The sequence below is a fragment of the Megalops cyprinoides genome, chromosome 9, assembly GCF_013368585.1.
Source record: "Megalops cyprinoides isolate fMegCyp1 chromosome 9, fMegCyp1.pri, whole genome shotgun sequence".
Lineage (NCBI taxonomy): Eukaryota > Metazoa > Chordata > Actinopteri > Elopiformes > Megalopidae > Megalops > Megalops cyprinoides.
In genome coordinates, this window is record NC_050591.1 from 19,469,819 (window position 1) to 19,487,474 (window position 17,656).

The following is a 17,656-nucleotide window of genomic DNA, read 5'->3' on the forward strand; positions in this document are numbered from 1 at the left end:
TTATGTGGCAGAATTCATCCATGTGATGCTGGGCTTTGCAAGGGGAGACCACCGCTGGGGTTCCTCACAGAGACAGGACATCCCTCGGCCCATCGAACGGAGGCATCTCCCAACCATGACACTGCTCTCTGTTGCATCTGTAATCGCATAGACCCCCACAGACCCATCCTCAAACCCCACATAAGCACAGAGGTCTTCAGCAAGGCTCAGAGCAGAGGGGGACTTACACAGGTAAAACCTGCCCACATTCTTCCCGTCTGAAACGCGTACTGCATTCAGAATTGGCCTAGAATGGAGACTGCACGTGCAACCTCCAGGGTTGTCAACGTCACAGATGAAGATGACATAGCATCCGGTGATGTCCAAGCAGACCATCAGGACATGACCTTCAGCCTGCAGCGAGCACAGTTTCCCATTAAGGGTGTCCAGGATGTTGATGGTGGCTCCAGCTGTGGACAAAACAGCATAACACCCATCCATAGAGACCTGAAATAGCTCTGGTTTGATCAAGAGGGCACTGGGCAAGCGCACATGCTTGCACACTGTTTCTTCCGTTACGTTCCATGTGTACAGGCTCCCAGAGATGGTTATTAAGACCACGTAGTCTGTATGGTCCAGTAAAGGCTGGAAGGCAATGACTTCAGATTGTCCTGAGCAGGAGAACCTCTTGCTGATGCACCCTGACCATAGACTGACCGCCAGGAGGTCGCAGTTGTATAGGCCCAGGATGAAGGTGCTCTCAGGGGAGATGACAGCATTCCTCAAATACAGGTGAACATTGCACACCACATGGCCAGTCCCCAGCTTCCACACGGGAGAAAGGTTACTCTTACAGAGGGACACGGCAAAGTTACAGTTGGGGGTGATCAGCAAGTCACACACGCCAGCGCTGCGAATACGGTGGAGGTTTTCCCCCGTGGTGGTCTGCCAGACATAGATGTCTTCTGAGGATGCGCTGACCAGACGCTCGCAGTCAGTGGAGACGGCAAAGGTCTCCACCCAGCCGTCATGTAAAAAGCAGCCCTCAGCCCTGCTGCTGAGGGCATCCCACTTCCACACCAGCTCAGTTCCATCTGAAGTGTAGAAGCGCTGCCCTGTAGATTCCACCACCAAATTTTCCACTCGCGCTCTGGCTTTTGCGACCATAGAGGCGCCCCAAATCAGATCCAGGTCCCAGTTAGTGACAACACCGTTTGTAGTCACAACTGACAAGGTTGACCCAATTTTGAGAATTTTGAGGGCTTGGGTATGTCCAATGTCTAAGCTCAAAATACACTGGCCAGTGGTCCTCTTCCACACCAGCAAGAATGGACAGTTTTCTAAACAAGCAATGATAAGAAGACCATCTTTAGCCAACACAGCTTGGATAAATGTTCTACCCTGAGGTGCATTGAACTGATCATCTAATGTCCATTCACGGGTGTCCCACAGCGCAATCTGGCTTCTCTTACAAACAAGGAGGGTGTTATTCTCCAGTGAATGCTCTGTGTTTAAGACCTCTTCTTGATCCTCTGCATTACAGCATTTTTGTCTGAGCTGGGGATCGGTTATGGTCTCTATGTCCCACACAAATACATGTCCAAATCTGTTCACACACACCATCAGATCGTCGTCCTCACAGTGAAGGATGCTCATGATGGACACTCCGCTGTGTCTTCGAGTTGCAAGGTGACATTTGTTTCGGATGTTGAAAATGGAGACTGTACCTTTGTCTTGCCCACAGAAAATGAACTGTCCATTGATGGAGGTTGACACAGAAGTCACAGTGTGGTGGCATTGTAGCTGTGCTATTCTCACACCTGTTGTTACATCAAACATCCACAAGTAGTTTGCATCTTTGTACCACAAAATCATTTTGCTCCCAAAGAGGACAAAACCTTGGATGGGGAGTGCAACATTTGGCTCTGTGGGTGAGCTTGGGACAAACTTATGAACATTTATTTCACAAACACATGAGAGTGTTTTCAGGTTGTACAAGAAGGTCTTGTTGCAACATGTAGACAGCATGAGGAAATGACCCCAACTTTTTACGCTTGAGATTTTGAAATCTGACAAATGGAGAGGTTTACAGCCCCCAGTGACATTTTCATTCCACGTCCAGACAGAGCCATCGAAAAGAAGCATAACCGCTGTGTTGCCCTGAGTGTCCAACACCTCCCTGACAGGGGTTGCAGTCAACTCTGGCAATGCCCAGTGAGCAGAGGGCACCTCTGCAACAGGGGACCGGACCACATTCACTCCATGGCTTCTCACACCCTCCTGGTAGATCTGCTTTGCATAGCCTTCCAGCCCCGGCAAAACACCCAAGAATGGGAAGAGCTTAGCCTGCATTACTGTTGTCAGATATGTGGGGGAGTCTCGAAGCAAGCAGGATGCATCTCTTACGATGCTGGCAAGAAGCTCAAGCTCTTGGCTGGAGATGAACATGGAGGACTCCTCGAGTTCACACACCAGCTCCTCCAGACGACCAGCATTCAGCATGGACTGATGGAACCCTGGTGACATTATCACATCCCTGCTCAGTTCCTCCAGCCTGCCACTTGCTTTCAGGTGAAAGGGCAGTTCCAGAATCTTCCTCACATTAAAGCCAACCTGCTCAGAGGAGGAGGAATCAAAGACCCACGGCTGGCCAGGAATCTGTCTATCCACATAAATTTTTGTTGGCGATGTGCTGGTTGGTTCGGGTTGCATGACACGGTCCCAGCTGTTCAGCACTGGCTTAGTCCTGCCGTATGACCACTGGCCACTGAAGTAGTCAGCCAGGGCGCTGTGTATATCTCTTACCACTTCAGCAGAGCACAGATAGAGCTTACGGATGACTAGTGGAAAGTGTCTGCTGGGCCAGAAGAGCACCTGAAAACCACAGACATTTTGTGTTGTCAGGAATCCCCTTAAGTCTTGCAGCATTTTTTCCACTATGGCCTCTGGAACTCGAAACCTGTAGGGCACGGCTTTCCTCAATGGAAGGTACTGAGAAAGCACATCATCATCACAGGATAGAATGTCAGTTAACTCAGCCTCTGTGATGCCTGATTTGGCCAGGGTGAGATAGCACATGGCTTTGGAGACCAGCTTTTTCCCGTGTTTCTGCTCAAGCTGGGCCATGAACTGCCTGATGTTGTTGTGGATCCCTTTGGTCAAGGAATTCTCTGTGACATCTGACTCCGACCTCCAGGTGCACAACTGTCTGTGCAGGAGCTGGACGTAGAGTGGGAGGGAGCACTCCCTCAGGGCCTGGTTGACGTACATCTGCTGACCCGAGGTTATCCTCCTCCCGCAGGAGACCATGAGGTCCACAAGCATCCTGCTGCAGTCCCTACTCGTCTTTGGCCCCACCTCCACGAACAGAGAGGATTTTGGGTACAGAGCTCTGAGGGCTTTGAGCGTGCCTGATTTTTTTGGTGCTGTGGAAATGAGAAGCTTGACATTAACAGGTAGGGAAACAGGAAGCCACCAGACACTCTGAGCTCTGTCAGCCCCTGGCATCTGGTCCAGTCCATCTAAGATGAGAACCAAGGGATGTGGTGAGGAAGAGACTGTGGCCAGGAGTCTTATGAAGTCCTCTTTCAGGTGGCTGATGTGCAAGGGACAATGGTGGTGGGGTAGGTTGTAGCTTTTGGCCAGCTGATAACATAAACTTTCTAGAAGCTTTTCCACAGTGCTGTTGCGATCATTAATAAAATAAATAACCACCACAGGGTCTTGGCCATCAAACCATGTCCTCACCTGCACAGCAACAAGAAAAAGCCAATGAAAAATTAACAGCAGTAGTAATCACTAAACCTAAATGAGCACTACAAAGAAAATTACGTTTAAATATTGGGCTGGATGAAGCTGTTAAAAACTCATGTAATAAATTGCTCGACTAGAAGTTCAACAGTTTATCATTGCACTTGAAAAATTAACCAGTAGCAGTCAAATGACTAACCGATCAGAGCTCATTTAATGTGAATAATGCCATTTTCATAGACAAGAAGGTGATTGCATCCATTTATCTAATAGTGTCTTTCCAGTATGGCAAGTGCTAAGCAGGTTCACTTACTTGTTGGGCACAGTGAGCAAGAAGCACAGTTTTGCCTGTGCAAGGCCCCCCGATAAGGATGAGAGGATATTTTGTATCTTTCTCTTGGAGGTAAGCTTTGACATGCTCTACCTCAGCGCATTCAATCCTGTAGAGACTAGAATAGATCTGGCACAGGTCCGTCTGCTGAACGAGCTCCTGAGAGAGGGCATCGTCAAGGTGAGCGGGCTTCCCGGTGACAGTGGAGTCGATAAGGCTCAGCAGGTCGGCATGGAGCTGCTGACACAGCCCCTCAATGTACCACCTCCTCATCTCCGCTGTGTAGCCTTGTGGTAGCTCATATGTTGAAGTGGAAGTGTACACCAGGAGCTTATGGGAAGTGACCAAGCTAGGCAGAAAATGGTCACAAAGTTGGCTCAGGCGTTCATTGGATGAGTCCTGCAGCACGGAGTCAATGCTGAGGCTGGTGTGGGGCTTCCTTTGATTCCCCGCGGGCGTGACCTTGTGGACATAACAGAGGCACCTTGCAATGTCCTCCCTGGAAGAGTTTTCCAATGCAAAGCATAGTTCCTTTTCAAGAACTGGGGAGACATACAACATATTTAGTTGATTTAACAGTACACGCAGTACTCAACACTGCTGTTGGGAAAGGCTAAGAATAAAAATTCTTAAATATCACACTCATATATAAATTTAAGATAACGGTGCATCTGATCTTGATAAATATATAAGGGTAGGTCGGTCTTGATGTTTACAGAGAAACTAAGTTATGCTTTGGAACAAAATATAAATTCAAATATCAGAATATATGGTAGCTCCAAAAGCAGATGCTCAGGCCATTCTTATTGGGCCGAAAAACAAAAATAAATTCTGACCATGGACTGAGACAGGATTCAGGCCTGACAGATTATGAACCAAAACATGATTTCACAACAGCAGGAGCTAAGGATGTCATATGGCAACCTCATTGTTGTCTGGATAATTCCGTAAAAATACAGAAAAAAACACTCATGTAAATGCACAGGTAACACAGACAGTTCACCTTACCTGAGCAGAAATATTTCTGTGCCTGCTCTGGAGGTATACTTCCTTCCTGGATGCATTTTGACACAACAGTGTGAAATATGATCCTCATTTCCTGGTGTGCATTTTGCCAATTAGTTTTACTGCCTTTTTCTTCTGTCTGGGAAAAAGTGACATTTGAAGTTAAGAATTTTTAATAATGGTCTGGGGAAGGTGTCTGTTGGGATTAAGCTGCTTTAAAGCAATTTTTTTAAATTGATGAAAGCTCACCTCATCATGGTGCTGGTGGCCTAGGAGACAAAAAGAAGGTGGTATGATGTTCTCGTCTCTCTGGTACCAGCGCTCCAGGACCTGGGTACAGATGCCCATGCGCTGGCCTGTTCTCAGCACTTCCTGGAACTCCGAGACCTCCACCTCTGTGGGTAAGCATGCTCTGCCATACTGTCCGCCAACCAGGGCCTGGAAGTGCCCCCAACCCACAGAACATGACCAGACAGAGAGATGCATTACCTCATTTGCTCCAGAAAAAAAGTGTTTTAAATCGGGGAAAATGTAAGGTATGCCACTCTGTCTACATGTCAACCTCTACTGTCTACGTGCCAAACTTCAGTGTTTATATTCAATTTACCTGTAGAGGTGCATTCATTGATAGAAGACACTTGGTCAAAAACAATCTTTAAATCTTTATTTCTACAAAGAATACTTTATAGCAACATGAAATATTAATATTTGGCTGACCCGTTTTTGCATGTTAACATCACCTGATTTAACAATGAAATTCATTAGTGTTTTAATATGTTTTGTTAATATGATTTTGACAGTTACTTAATTGGGGGTGACTTGTAATATAGTAAGTATGGTAATAATCAGTCACTGCAATGGAATCACCACAAGGAAAGGTCCAGCAGAGTTCTTCCTGCATTCCTCCAACAACTGCAGTGTAACCTGCTGTGCTCTGGGGTCCAGCACCTCCTGTGGTGTGAGCCCCTCATATGGGTCAATCACCTGGAGGGGAAAAAACAATAGATATACTGTGACTAGATTGACAAACATTAAACACCATTGAACACAACAGTTGCATATATTGTGAGTGAACACTTGTGTTTGGAGTGCTATGATATCAGATCCTGCTATGCAAATAGTCAAAACATCATAACGGACAGACAGGCTCTTTCGAAATATTTAGAATAGGAAACTGTGAATCTATGCATGCTACCTCTATGGAGAACACTATCATAACACTTCCTCTTCCTCCCTAAGCCTCTTCAGTCATAACCTCCTCAATCATCCAGTCATTACCCTTTGGCTTAGGGGAGTCATAGAAACAAGCAACAAAGAAAGCATCTCATTTTCTTTTTGACGGTGATCACCATGTGTGACAATATAACACCCACCCATCATTGCCTCTAGTCAAACACACATTTTAAGCCTGTTGCATTGTAATCATTATAAAAGATGTATGATTTATTAATGTTCAAGAGAAGAATGCATTATTTATGACACTCTTCAAAAAGCAATCACCCACTCTTCTGCCCCTCATGTCATCAGATCTGTGTTGTGAAAGGACATTTAATCAATATATATTTTTTGAGAAATATAGATACAGGATATAAAGTGATTAAGTTAAAAATTTAGAGACAAAAAAGGGTCACAGGCCTGTTGTGAAGCTGATTTTGTCAGCCTACTAGGAAAGCACTGAGAAGCTGAGAGTGCGCTGCAGCAGAAACCTTACCCTGAACTCCAAACCGTGGGTACGACGGCAGTGCTCCCTCACTCTCGGGAAGACATCCTCCCTCAGGGCCCTTCTCTCCTCGACAGAGTCTGAACACAAATTCCTTTCATTTTCAACCAGGGATTATGAGGTACTCACAGAACAGTACAAGCAATGTACAGTATTGCGCTTCAATATTGAACACTGCAGTGGTCAGAGGCGCAGCAGTGGGGTCTTACTACCAAAACATTAAAGTTCTTTAAAGACTACACTTTCAACAGACTTAACGAAACAATAGGAAAAACAGACACGAACGCGGTACATTTAATGGTTGGCACAACAAATAATATTAGAAACGTACCTTCAGGATTGGTGCATAGATAGATTTTGACGCAAGACTTGACTGAGGCTCTTTGGAAGTTTTCCATTGAGACGAAAGTACACTCTTACAGAAAACAAAAAACATGAGACCATCAACTATGTTTCCAAACTGTTGAAGGCAAAATGCTGAGAGAAGGCGCTGTGGCTCCAGCATATTCCATCTTCTCCCCTCTCCCCCCAACTCCCTTGTCCTCGGAAACCAGGTTCCTGACAGGAAATACTCCCTATTGCTGTTTCTGTTGTAACTCAGACATCCCCCCCCCCCCGCTGCTTCGCCTCACTTACCCCAGAGTGGCAGCTGGCTCTCTGTAAACAGGCTGACAATGCTCATGAAGGCACACACCTGTCTGTCATCACATCCAGTAGAACCAATTACTATACATACAAAAAAATATACTACAAAACTATACATTTATTCAGGTTTCTGGGTTGATTCTTTAAAATGTTAAATAATTAAAGAGTTTTGTGAATAAATACTTAGGATTCTTGAAATAATGTGAAATTATTTCACAGCAGAGACCAAGAATAATCACGATATGCATTATAACAATGTTAAAATAATAGTAAAAAGACAATAAATAATCAATAATTAGAATATGATTTATCATACAAATGTAATGTAAGTTATAATCCATGTGGGGGCAGAGTGACTCCATTTACATTAATAGTGCAGAGGAGGAATGTGAATGAGAATAAAAGAGGTTTCTGAGAGAATGCAGTTCCTGAAACAAACCCAGTAAAATATTCATAACATTATTTGCCCTTGTCTGGGGCATGTTATAAAGCAGATATATTATCCAATGTCAATTGGAGGATTTGAACTTGCAATCTTCTACTCACAAGCTCAGCTACCCAACCATGACATAAAATTTCCATCAGTTCTTCAGCTGATGTTTGCCATATGTGTGTGCGTACATGAGGAGGCAAATAAGGTAGAAAACCAGCTTTCCGTTGTTTTTTTATTTAACATTTGTACACAATAAATACAAACTTTTTTACAGCCAATAAAATGCAGAAAGAATTTTGCACCACTGCTCTCTGACATTGTCACCGCGGCAACAGTCTGAAGGGAAGGCCTGTTGCTGTACTGGATCTTGTAGCAGCTCTTAAAACATCTTCAAATCAAAAAAAAAAATGTAAAACACTAAATAAATCAATAGGCAAGTGTGGCTGTAGTTTTGAGGGAAGAGTAGCAACTGACCAGAGAGACTACCGGGAAAATGTGTTTTTGGGGTGAGAACAGCTGAAATGACGGGATTGCTGTAAACCATAAACTTCAAAACAAGTTTGATAACATTCAAAAGATCTCAACGAGATCAACAAGAAGAGAGAGCAAGAGAACAGACAGACAGAGCATAGATATTCATATATCTTCCCCTCTGATCAACTACTTTCAAAATCTTTACTGATTTATTTCACGTTGAAATCAACATTCTCTCACTGACATTTTTTTTTCTCTCCTTTTGAACAAACAGCTATTTTTTGATAATATCACACAAAAGCATCTCGCCTTCCAAAACCATCTTCTGTTCATATTCAGGAGTAATATTGAAAGCAGATCTGGTCTGCAAAACCACGAAAGGTACACTAATGTGGAAGAAACACAAAAAACTCACAATTACATGGGTTACAGAAGCAAAGTGCCAGCGAGGGGCAGCCATACAAGGGCAATACTGGAGGGTGCAAATCAAACCAAAAAACAAAAAGTGCTGGTATGTCTTGCAATTTGATGGGTTTTGATAATAATTGATAATAATTTTGATTAATCTGTTTACAATGCAGAAGGACCAACATTATGGTGCTCCACTTGCTTAAAAGTTATGTCATAATTTTTTGTTTACAGTATTCAGATATAGTCTCTCTTTCATACAAACACATAGACACAGACACAGACACACACACACACCTGCAGAGTGCTGTCTCAATTTATCATTCTGGAACACTAGTCAAGCCCATTAACACGACAGTATGTCATTTAAACATTGTTAAATAATTTATGAAAACTTTGTTCAATAAGAGAGAAATGTTTGTTCTAGGCATCAAAGAGTTCCTCCTCCATCATGTATTCTCTATAGATACAGAATATCTGTAACTGGCAGTGAACTGAATTTGTGCTGGATGCCTCTTCTTAAATTCAAGGGACCAGTCCGTTTTATTATTTAATCCTATCCCAAAGTGCCAACCAATCAATGAAGCCTTGATTCTTTAAGAACATGTAGGTAGGGGATTACTGAAGCATGTGCATACCTGTCTAGCTTGAAAAGAGGAACTTGAAATGATTTTAGGGTTCTCACACAATGCAGGGGAAGCTTGTTGTAATGAGACTCTCCAGTGATGCAGACTCTACTGCTCCTTGCCACACTGTACAACACTAGAAGAGTGGAGTCCTAGAAATTGTTTTGTAACATTTCCAAATCTCCAGTGACAGAGGTTGTTCATGTCTGTTTAATGCATCTCAGTGTCCTGCCAATCAAATGAAATGAGGTGATATGTCACAATAACCTGTGAGGAATGCCTGTTTTTCAGAATGTACTGAGGCAGAGAGCTTCAGCAAGGCGTGAAAAGAAAACGGTGATGAAATAAAATCACTTAAAAGAAAGTGTTCTAATACAAAATATAAGGGAATCGGCTGCCCCTCGCAAGAGGAAAAAGGACCAACACAAAAAGGAGGACATTTTTTTTTTATCTGCTCTTTCATATTCACAACCATGATGAAACACACCCGAAGAGACCAGACCCTCCCCTCTGAGAATTTCTGTTTCACTTTATTCCAGTCAGAAGATAATCTATGAGTGTGCCTTGATGTTCCGATTCATTAAATACTTTTTGTTGAATCACAAAACATCCCATTCAGTCTTCAACAGTGTTACACGATAGAGCTTCATGTAAAATAATGCACTTCAACTAATGTTCAGATATTGATTCGCATATATAAACGATAAAGTCAGGCAATGATACAGTAAGTGAGAGGAATACCGCAGGGCTACACGAAAGATTAACCTGACGTTTGCTGATCACACTTTCAGAAACGTATATCGTCTAATCTGTATTGCTTTCTTTTTTTTCTTTGAGGACTAAATATTAGTAATACAGATCCTTGTCTTCATAATAAAAGCTGAAAAGAGTTATATTTGTGTGATTAGTATTGTTTCAAATTGCCACATGTTCCTTATCTATGAGATAAGGACGCTTCTTTCCTGGCAGGGGTTTGGCGGAGTCTGCAGGAGGAACCAGCCTCCTCACTCTCTCTGTGCCTCTTATACATTTCCCTTTCGCCTAGAGGTATCAATACCATCTACTCCATATCAAACACAGTATTGACTTGGTAATGCTATATGACGAAATGTTGCGCGTATTTTGAACATTCCTATGACAACAGTAATGTACTGTACTAATGCACATTAAATACGTATGATATGATTACATGTAGCTGGGCCTGGGTTACCCCAGAGAAATCCCCCCCCCCCCGCCTCCCCTCCTCAAGTCTCAACTCTCACACCTCACACGTCCACTGGAAAAAAAGATGTGCAAGAAAGGCACCAGGCGTTTGTGGCTCTGAGGAGGTTGTGTTTCCTTCCTTCGCTCCGCTCTGGAGGTGAGGAGGAGGGGGTGCACCTTTTTCCCGCACCTCCCCATGCTGCTAAAAGGGGGCAGCTTTGGGGGGGGGGGGGGTTTCCAGTGGTGCAAGACTTTCCCCTCTCCTGCTTGCGCTCCCCGTCTCCTTTGCAGTGAGGGAGTGAGGGGCCGGGGGCCAGGTCCAGTTCAGTCAGTGAGCCACCAGGGCGGCGCTCTTACACCAAAGTGATCTCCACCTCCTCCGTCTTCTCCACCTGCCTGCGGGGGTGCTGTTTTGGGGGAGGGGGCGCTGCACGCACCTGGAAGAGGGTGGGGGTGGGGGTGGGGGAGCAGATACAAGCCTCAAAAACAGGCACGAAAACATGAATGAACACAGAAAGCTGTAGTCAGTCAATCATCTAGAGTCCATAGCCACAATCCTTTACTGATCATTGCATTTGTGACCAGGTGACTGCATGACAGTCTCAGGCTTATATAATGGCTTTTTAAGAAATGGGAATGAGATCTGTGGGATCTATGCACCAGCAAGGGGTGGGACTTGAGTGATCTACACACTAACTGCGGGGAAGGATTTATGGGCTTCACACACTAACGAGGTGTGGAACTTGTGGGATCGACACATGAATGGAGAGTGACAGTTATGCAATTCCATTGCCAAGGTGGTGTATCGGTGCTGGACACACTGGCGGAGGGCGGGGCCAATCTCACTGATGGTTCAGACAGATGTTAAAGAGTGGTGCTTACAGGTCGCAGCTTCCCTGGTCCGCCATCGGGGGTGAACCTCGGGGGCTGGGAGAAGCCCGGGGGGTCAGAACCCAAACTGCTGCTGTGATCTGTGAGTGAAAAGAGGGAGACTGTGAGGGAAACAGGGAGAATGACAAGAGAGCCAGAGAGAGAACCAGAGAGAGAGAAAGACACCCCAAAGCAATATTCCTAATATCTCTATGGGTGGGTCAGTTCATTGGGGTGGGTCCAGTTTTATGGCTGTATTCACTGACTTATTTACATATACATGTTTTCTTAACCCTGCTTTGACAGGAGTGTACATTCAGGAAAAATACATAAATGGACCTGCCAATAAAGCACAGTTGGATTTGAAAATGAGGCAGTGATAGAGACAGAGAGTCTCAGACACCTTCACTCTCCAGACAAAAGCAGCACATCTCACATCTGACTTCAGTTGCTGATGACACCAATTAACGCTGACTCACATTTCACAAGTACACGTCTGCTGTTCTTAACACGTTTTTCAGGTTGGCACTCCGGCCTGCTCTAATCTCCTCACTAAAACGGCTCAGTTTTTTCATGAGGTGGATTCGTCCTCTTAGTTGGACGTAAGATACGAGCGAAAGCCCCAGGACTGGAATGCCATACAGCACTAATGCTGGCTGCAGTTTCACCCAGTGTTCCTGCGCTGAACACCACATGCACCACCGGGCTGGGCCTTACTGTGGGCGGGGCCCTTGTGTGGCGCGGGCGTCAGCTTGTGGTCGCCGTTGACGGAGGGCGAGCGGGGGAAGGGCGGGGCAGTGCCGCTGTCCGGGCTGGTGTAAGGGCTGCACGGCGGCTGGTCGTACAGGGGCAGCGGGGGCAGGGAGGAGTGCAGCTGCTGGGAGGGAGACACCTGCAGGGGAAAGTGGGAAACACAAGAGGCCCCTCAGTGCACGCCCTCGCGCAGAACCACTCAGAGCGCTTACGTGCGTGCGCTGGTTCTCTCACAGACCTGTGGGCAATAACCAGGGAAACCCTCCCTGCTTACTGTGGCTCTGAGATAGGGTCCTGTAAACAGTTTAATTGCAGGAAGGATACGGCTCCTCCCGCTTTAATCAGACAGCACCAGAGACTGTTTCTGCACACCCAGCCTGCACAACACAGACAGCACTGACAGCAGAGGAAATGTGCTGTCTAGCATTTCGAGAACGTGCGTGTTGGGTCTTCGAGAACAAGAGTGTGTGTGTGTGCGTGTAAATTTGTATTAATGAGGAAAAGGTGTGGTTCTGTGTGTGTGAGTCTGTATGGGTATGTAAATCTATGTGTGTTCACCTGTGAGATAAGTATGCGTGTGTTTGCTTTTTTTGTTTCTGTGTGTGTCACTGTTTGTAAGTGTCTGTGTTTCTCCTGTATGTGTATACGTGATGTGTCGGTGTGTCATCTCACTGAGAGTGAGTGTGTGTGTGTTTCTGTGCGTGTGTGCTTTCCTGTTCCTTTGCACACGCGTGCGGTACCTGTGCATCAGGGCCCCACAGCGCATCTCCGTTCTCCGAGCCCATCAGGTCCTCCACCAGCACCGACGGGAAGACGCCCACGCGGCCGTTGAACTCGCCCTCCCAGAAGCCGTCGTCCTCCTGGTTGTCCTTGTTGAGGAGGCGGATTATGGCCCCCTCGGGGAAGGAGAGCTCGTCGTCCGTCTGGCCCTCGTAGTCGTACATGGCCTTCACGAAGCTCACTGTGGCAGGGAGACAGACAGCGCGCCACACTCTCAGAGAGGGGATAATCAGTTTGAAAGAGAGGGTTCGAGGGAGACGAGGATTTAGCCCCACTGGCTCACATCCCAATCATAGCCCCCTCATCCGCTAAGCCTTCGAAATCTTTGAAGTTCCGCCCTATTCAATGAAAACGAGACTAAAAAAAAAAGAGACTAAAAACAAGACTCTCAGAACTGAGAGGAAATGACATCTGAGAAAATCAACACACGCTGTGCTTTAATTTTTGACCGGGTTATGAAGCTTTCAAACAATATTTAAATGGTCAGATTCCTTGTTTTTTTCCCCAGCTTTGGTTTGTGGAGCTGGAGCTTATGTCATTGGAAAGCAGGTGGAAGGACAGATGGAAAATAATGACATCATAAGACGTGAAGGCCATTGACAGCAGTGGAGCCACTGTCTTACAAACACAGCAGAGTGACTGGATTTAGGCAGCACAATGACCCACCCAAACAAATATCTAAAATGGACAGTACAGCGAAATCATAACACAAGCATAGCTAATACAACATTTCCATTCAAAATGAATGCCATAACATTCTGCATTACCTTTGCAATACACTAGATGGCAGCCGTGGCCATCATTGTAGAAATCCTTTTCATTAAATTAAAAAGGCTGCCAAAATTTTCTTTCAGCATAAGGACCAGTAGTCCTGTGCTGCTCCAGGGCTCTCCCATATGGAGAATGTATGTGTTATCATCACAGTATGATGAAGGTAAATTAACATTGAGCTGAGCATGTGTCTTTGTGCATCCCATCTAAATGAATTTTTATTTGGATACTTTTCCGTGGCAGGACCATAAGAATTCCCATGTGAGTGTTCTTATACATCTGTGTATTTCCACATAAAGGGTACGCCATCCCATGTACAGTATATGCGTGTATTGGTGTGTACGTGTGTGTGTGTGTGTGTGTGTGTGTGTGCGCGAGTGAGTGGGTGTGTGTGTGTGAGTGTGCGTGTGCATGTTACTCACAGCTAGCGTCCCCGTTCATGCTGCCTGAGGCCAGCTCAGGCTCGGTGGAGTTGCTGGAGGTGTGGGATCGAGCGTCCAGGGCGGCCAGGGACTGCAGCATGCTCAGGAGGCTGTTGGAGGTGGGGAACTGCAGGTACTTCTCTGGCACGTATCCCACGTGCCCCGCCTTGTTCCTCGCCTGAAACACACAGTCGCAGCACCGTAACAACATTTCAGCTGGGGCTATAAACGCATCCTCACTACAGTCACTACATGGCATTTCGGGGAGGAAATCCGTCCTAACTACAGAGCAAACACACCTATCCTCACCGTACAGGAACCGCATCGCAGCTGGGACTGAACCCCACCAAAACAAACATTTTGCCAAGCCAGGCTGATGGTGGTGATGATGAAGTGTTGACCGGCTTTAGTACTCCACCAATGCTGTCCATCAGTGACGAGCATGATGTCGGTGTAGTGTTAAAGATCAGTTTGAATCAGGACCATGTGTATGTGCTTTTAACAGTTTGATCCAAAACAGTTTGTTTATACTTGATGAAACATGAAACCTATCTGCATCCTGGGACTGATGACCAAAGGTAGTAGAATACAATGTTTTGCTTAGAAAACAGATTCTGAAGCACTGTTGCCAAAAGTATGTGAATCCTCGATGCATCACCTGGCTCAAAGGAAATGCCTCTCAAACAGAGCACAGATCTGGCTCCGACTACCCCCCCCCCGGCCCTGGGGGGGGGGGGCGGGGGACTTCATTCAACAGGAACATCAAAGACTTGTGTGGTTTGGAACAGGAGGGGGACCCAGTCGTGTCATGTAAGGTATCAAAGCACAGCTGGGACAGAGACGGGCACCTGACTGTAACACCTCATCTTTGCACTGCATACACAGAAGCCAGTCACCATCTGCAGACGGCACATACAGACACCACGCAGATGACACCAGGTACAAACGGCACAAGACACCATATAGGGGACACTATGAGCAGACACCACATACAAACACCATACAGGAGACACCAGAGCTAAATATGAAGCCCTCTGGTCCACAGACCAACAGGTCTACTTTACTTCTTTTCATTCATCCATCCATCCGTCCATATACACACCCAACTTCTATTTCCGTCCTTCTATTTATGTGTCTACCATTCATCTCTAACCCATATTTCTTTATACTGGGCTCTCTCTCCAGCTGGTTCCCCATCGTACTGTTTGTAACATGAATGGCAGCACAGCTGATGCATTGCACCAGAATGAGCTAGCGGCTCATTTTCTCCTGCAGTCCCCGGGCAGTTGACAGTGACACACACAATAAAGCACACTGCACAGGCACAAACTAAGACAATTCATTATTTTCAGCTATACTGTTATCATAATTTACTTGCTCAGCAGATGACCTTACGGAAGGTACATCATAATTTTTTTAGTGAAACGCTCATATAGCTCAACACTTGCTGAAGCAATTTAGGTCAATTATCTTTTTCAAGGGTATGAAAAGAGTAATTCAGGATTCAACCCTGAGAACCACTGGTAAGTTGTTCTCTAACCTATATGACTCACTGCTGTGCAGCACAAACTCAGAGTTCATGTGAACCCCTTTAGTGTCCTTTACCTCCTCAGGAGTGAGGCCTGGGAGTGAAACTTGTGTTATTTCTTTGGGGGGAAAAAAAAGTCAACAGGTACTTGAAAACTGACACCAGAGGAAAGTGTTTTGGCCAGACGCACCCAGGCACACAGCAGGCCGACACCCTTATATGACATATGAGCCATGAACAGTGTAGAGGCTCTCTTTATCCCCTTGGAAAAGGGTGCAATGGCCGGTGGTGCTTCTCGTACCTTCACCCAGTCCTCCATGTCCCCGTCCTCAATCACCTCCAGCACCTCCTGCTCCTCGATGGTCAGCTCATCCGGCTGGGACGCCTGAGAGGAGATTGACAATGACACAATGACATCCTGTCCTCAGAGAATGCTTCTGCAGCAAAGCCTGTGTGCCCAGTACGGCTGCTAGGTGCTTCACAGCTCTGGACGGTTGCGTTTGACGTACAGGTCTGACGAGACTCAGCATGTGTATGTGACTAGTGACAGTGAGGTTTGAGTCAGCACAGAGTCACAGTGAATGTCACGCTCAGGGCTTGTTTGCAGCTGACTGACTGTCGGGAAAGTGCTGCGACCGCAAGCGGCAGATCTCTACAGAGCTTCTCCCCTGCCTCAGCTGTATGTTTGTTTTCACTAAACACGGCTGACCTTTGCCTTACCTTGAAGGAGCAGAGAAGTTAGTTGGCAAACACTCTCAGCAGTTTGTGTGTGCATGTCTGTGAGCAGTTGGGCTAATCCCTACAGGGGTGCAGAACGCTGCTGGTGCGTTTGTATGTATAGTTATTTGTATCTGGACATGTGTGTGCATGCCCTTGTATGGTTCTGAGTAGGGAAATTTGCAGTTAAGTGTTGCGCAAGTGTCTCTTTCGTTACCTAGGAGCAGAGCCCCATGCAGGTGAGTGCATCTGTGTGAGTGTGAGAGTGAACGCTCTTGTGTGGACTCAAGTGGGGAAATTTGTAGGTCTCTATGAAGAGCACCTCGCAGGTGTAAGAGAGTGTTTAACATTACCTTGTAGGAGTGGAGCAACTTGCAGGTGTGTGTCTGAGTGTTTAACATTAGTTTGTAGGAGTAGAGCACCTTGCAGGTGAGTGTGTGAGTGTTTCACATTACCTTGTAGGAGTAGAGCACCTTGCAGGTGAGTGGGTAGTTGCGCAGAGTGCCAGAAGGACTGGAGCTACTGTCGTCAAACACCTCCATGTTGTCCTCAAACTCCTCGCCTTCCTCCCTCTCGAAGTCAGCTGTGGCCTGCAAACACAAAATCCAGACGCTGTCAGGGCTCGCGCCAGTCGGGGCTCGAGCGGAGTGCTTTCCAGAGGACAGATCACAGACTCACGGTCAAGATTTGAGCGCTACTGCCTGGGCAGACAGGAAGGAAAGGTGTGGCTTTTGGCCACCTGATCTTGCTGTAAGGGGGATTAGGCTCCGCCCTCCATGTGCCACCTGTGGGAAGCTCATTGGGGCTCGTGGATCAGGTGTGCCACCTGGAGCCAGGGCCTTCCCCCCAGGGACAGGTGACTGCAACCTGACCTGGACGTAACAATGCCACGACGCTAGCAAAGACAGGATGAGGGGAGGGGGGCAGGCTACAAACAAAAAATAAAACAAAAGAGCCGCTCTGGAAGGAGGGGCAGGGGGAGTTGAGCTCAGAGCTGACACAGTAAACTAAAATCTTTTTTACGAAAAGACACAGAATCCTGTTGTTCGGGGTGTAATTGGCGTCATCTGAAATGTAGGGCAGATCATTTGGTTCTTAACACACCGGTTCATAACGCCTTACAACAGCACTGTCATAACATAGGCCAGTAGCAGGCCCACTTTAACTGAAATGACCTTGACAAGTGTAGTCTGTTGCAAAGCCATGTGTGCCTGTGAGTTTGTGTAAGCTTGCGCGAATGT

General features: G+C 46.2%; 2 protein-coding genes across 3 annotated transcripts in view; both read right to left on the reverse strand.

Annotated features, from left to right (window-relative positions):
* LOC118783649 (NACHT and WD repeat domain-containing protein 2) lies at window positions 1–7,183 on the reverse strand. Its single transcript, XM_036537601.1, has 6 exons — window positions 7,117–7,183; window positions 6,777–6,865; window positions 5,933–6,049; window positions 5,315–5,503; window positions 4,043–4,522; window positions 1–3,726 (listed from the first exon to the last, which is right to left on the reverse strand). Exons 1-6 carry the CDS (start codon window positions 7,181–7,183, stop codon window positions 1–3), a joined length of 4,668 nt encoding a protein of 1,555 aa, XP_036393494.1.
* A 906-nt stretch (window positions 7,184–8,089) lies between these two features.
* Window positions 8,090–17,656, reverse strand: part of LOC118782666 (F-BAR and double SH3 domains protein 2-like) — a 78,617-nt gene continuing 69,050 nt past the window's right edge. For both annotated transcript variants that reach the window (XM_036536106.1, XM_036536105.1), the window contains 7 exons: window positions 16,871–17,005; window positions 16,000–16,083; window positions 14,171–14,348; window positions 12,938–13,158; window positions 12,162–12,336; window positions 11,457–11,545; window positions 8,090–11,011 (listed from right to left, as the gene is read on the reverse strand). In XM_036536106.1, coding sequence (XP_036391999.1) covers window positions 10,928–11,011; window positions 11,457–11,545; window positions 12,162–12,336; window positions 12,938–13,158; window positions 14,171–14,348; window positions 16,000–16,083; window positions 16,871–17,005 — 966 coding nt within the window. In that variant the 3' untranslated portion in view covers window positions 8,090–10,927. The remainder of the gene's footprint in view (window positions 11,012–11,456; window positions 11,546–12,161; window positions 12,337–12,937; window positions 13,159–14,170; window positions 14,349–15,999; window positions 16,084–16,870; window positions 17,006–17,656) is intronic.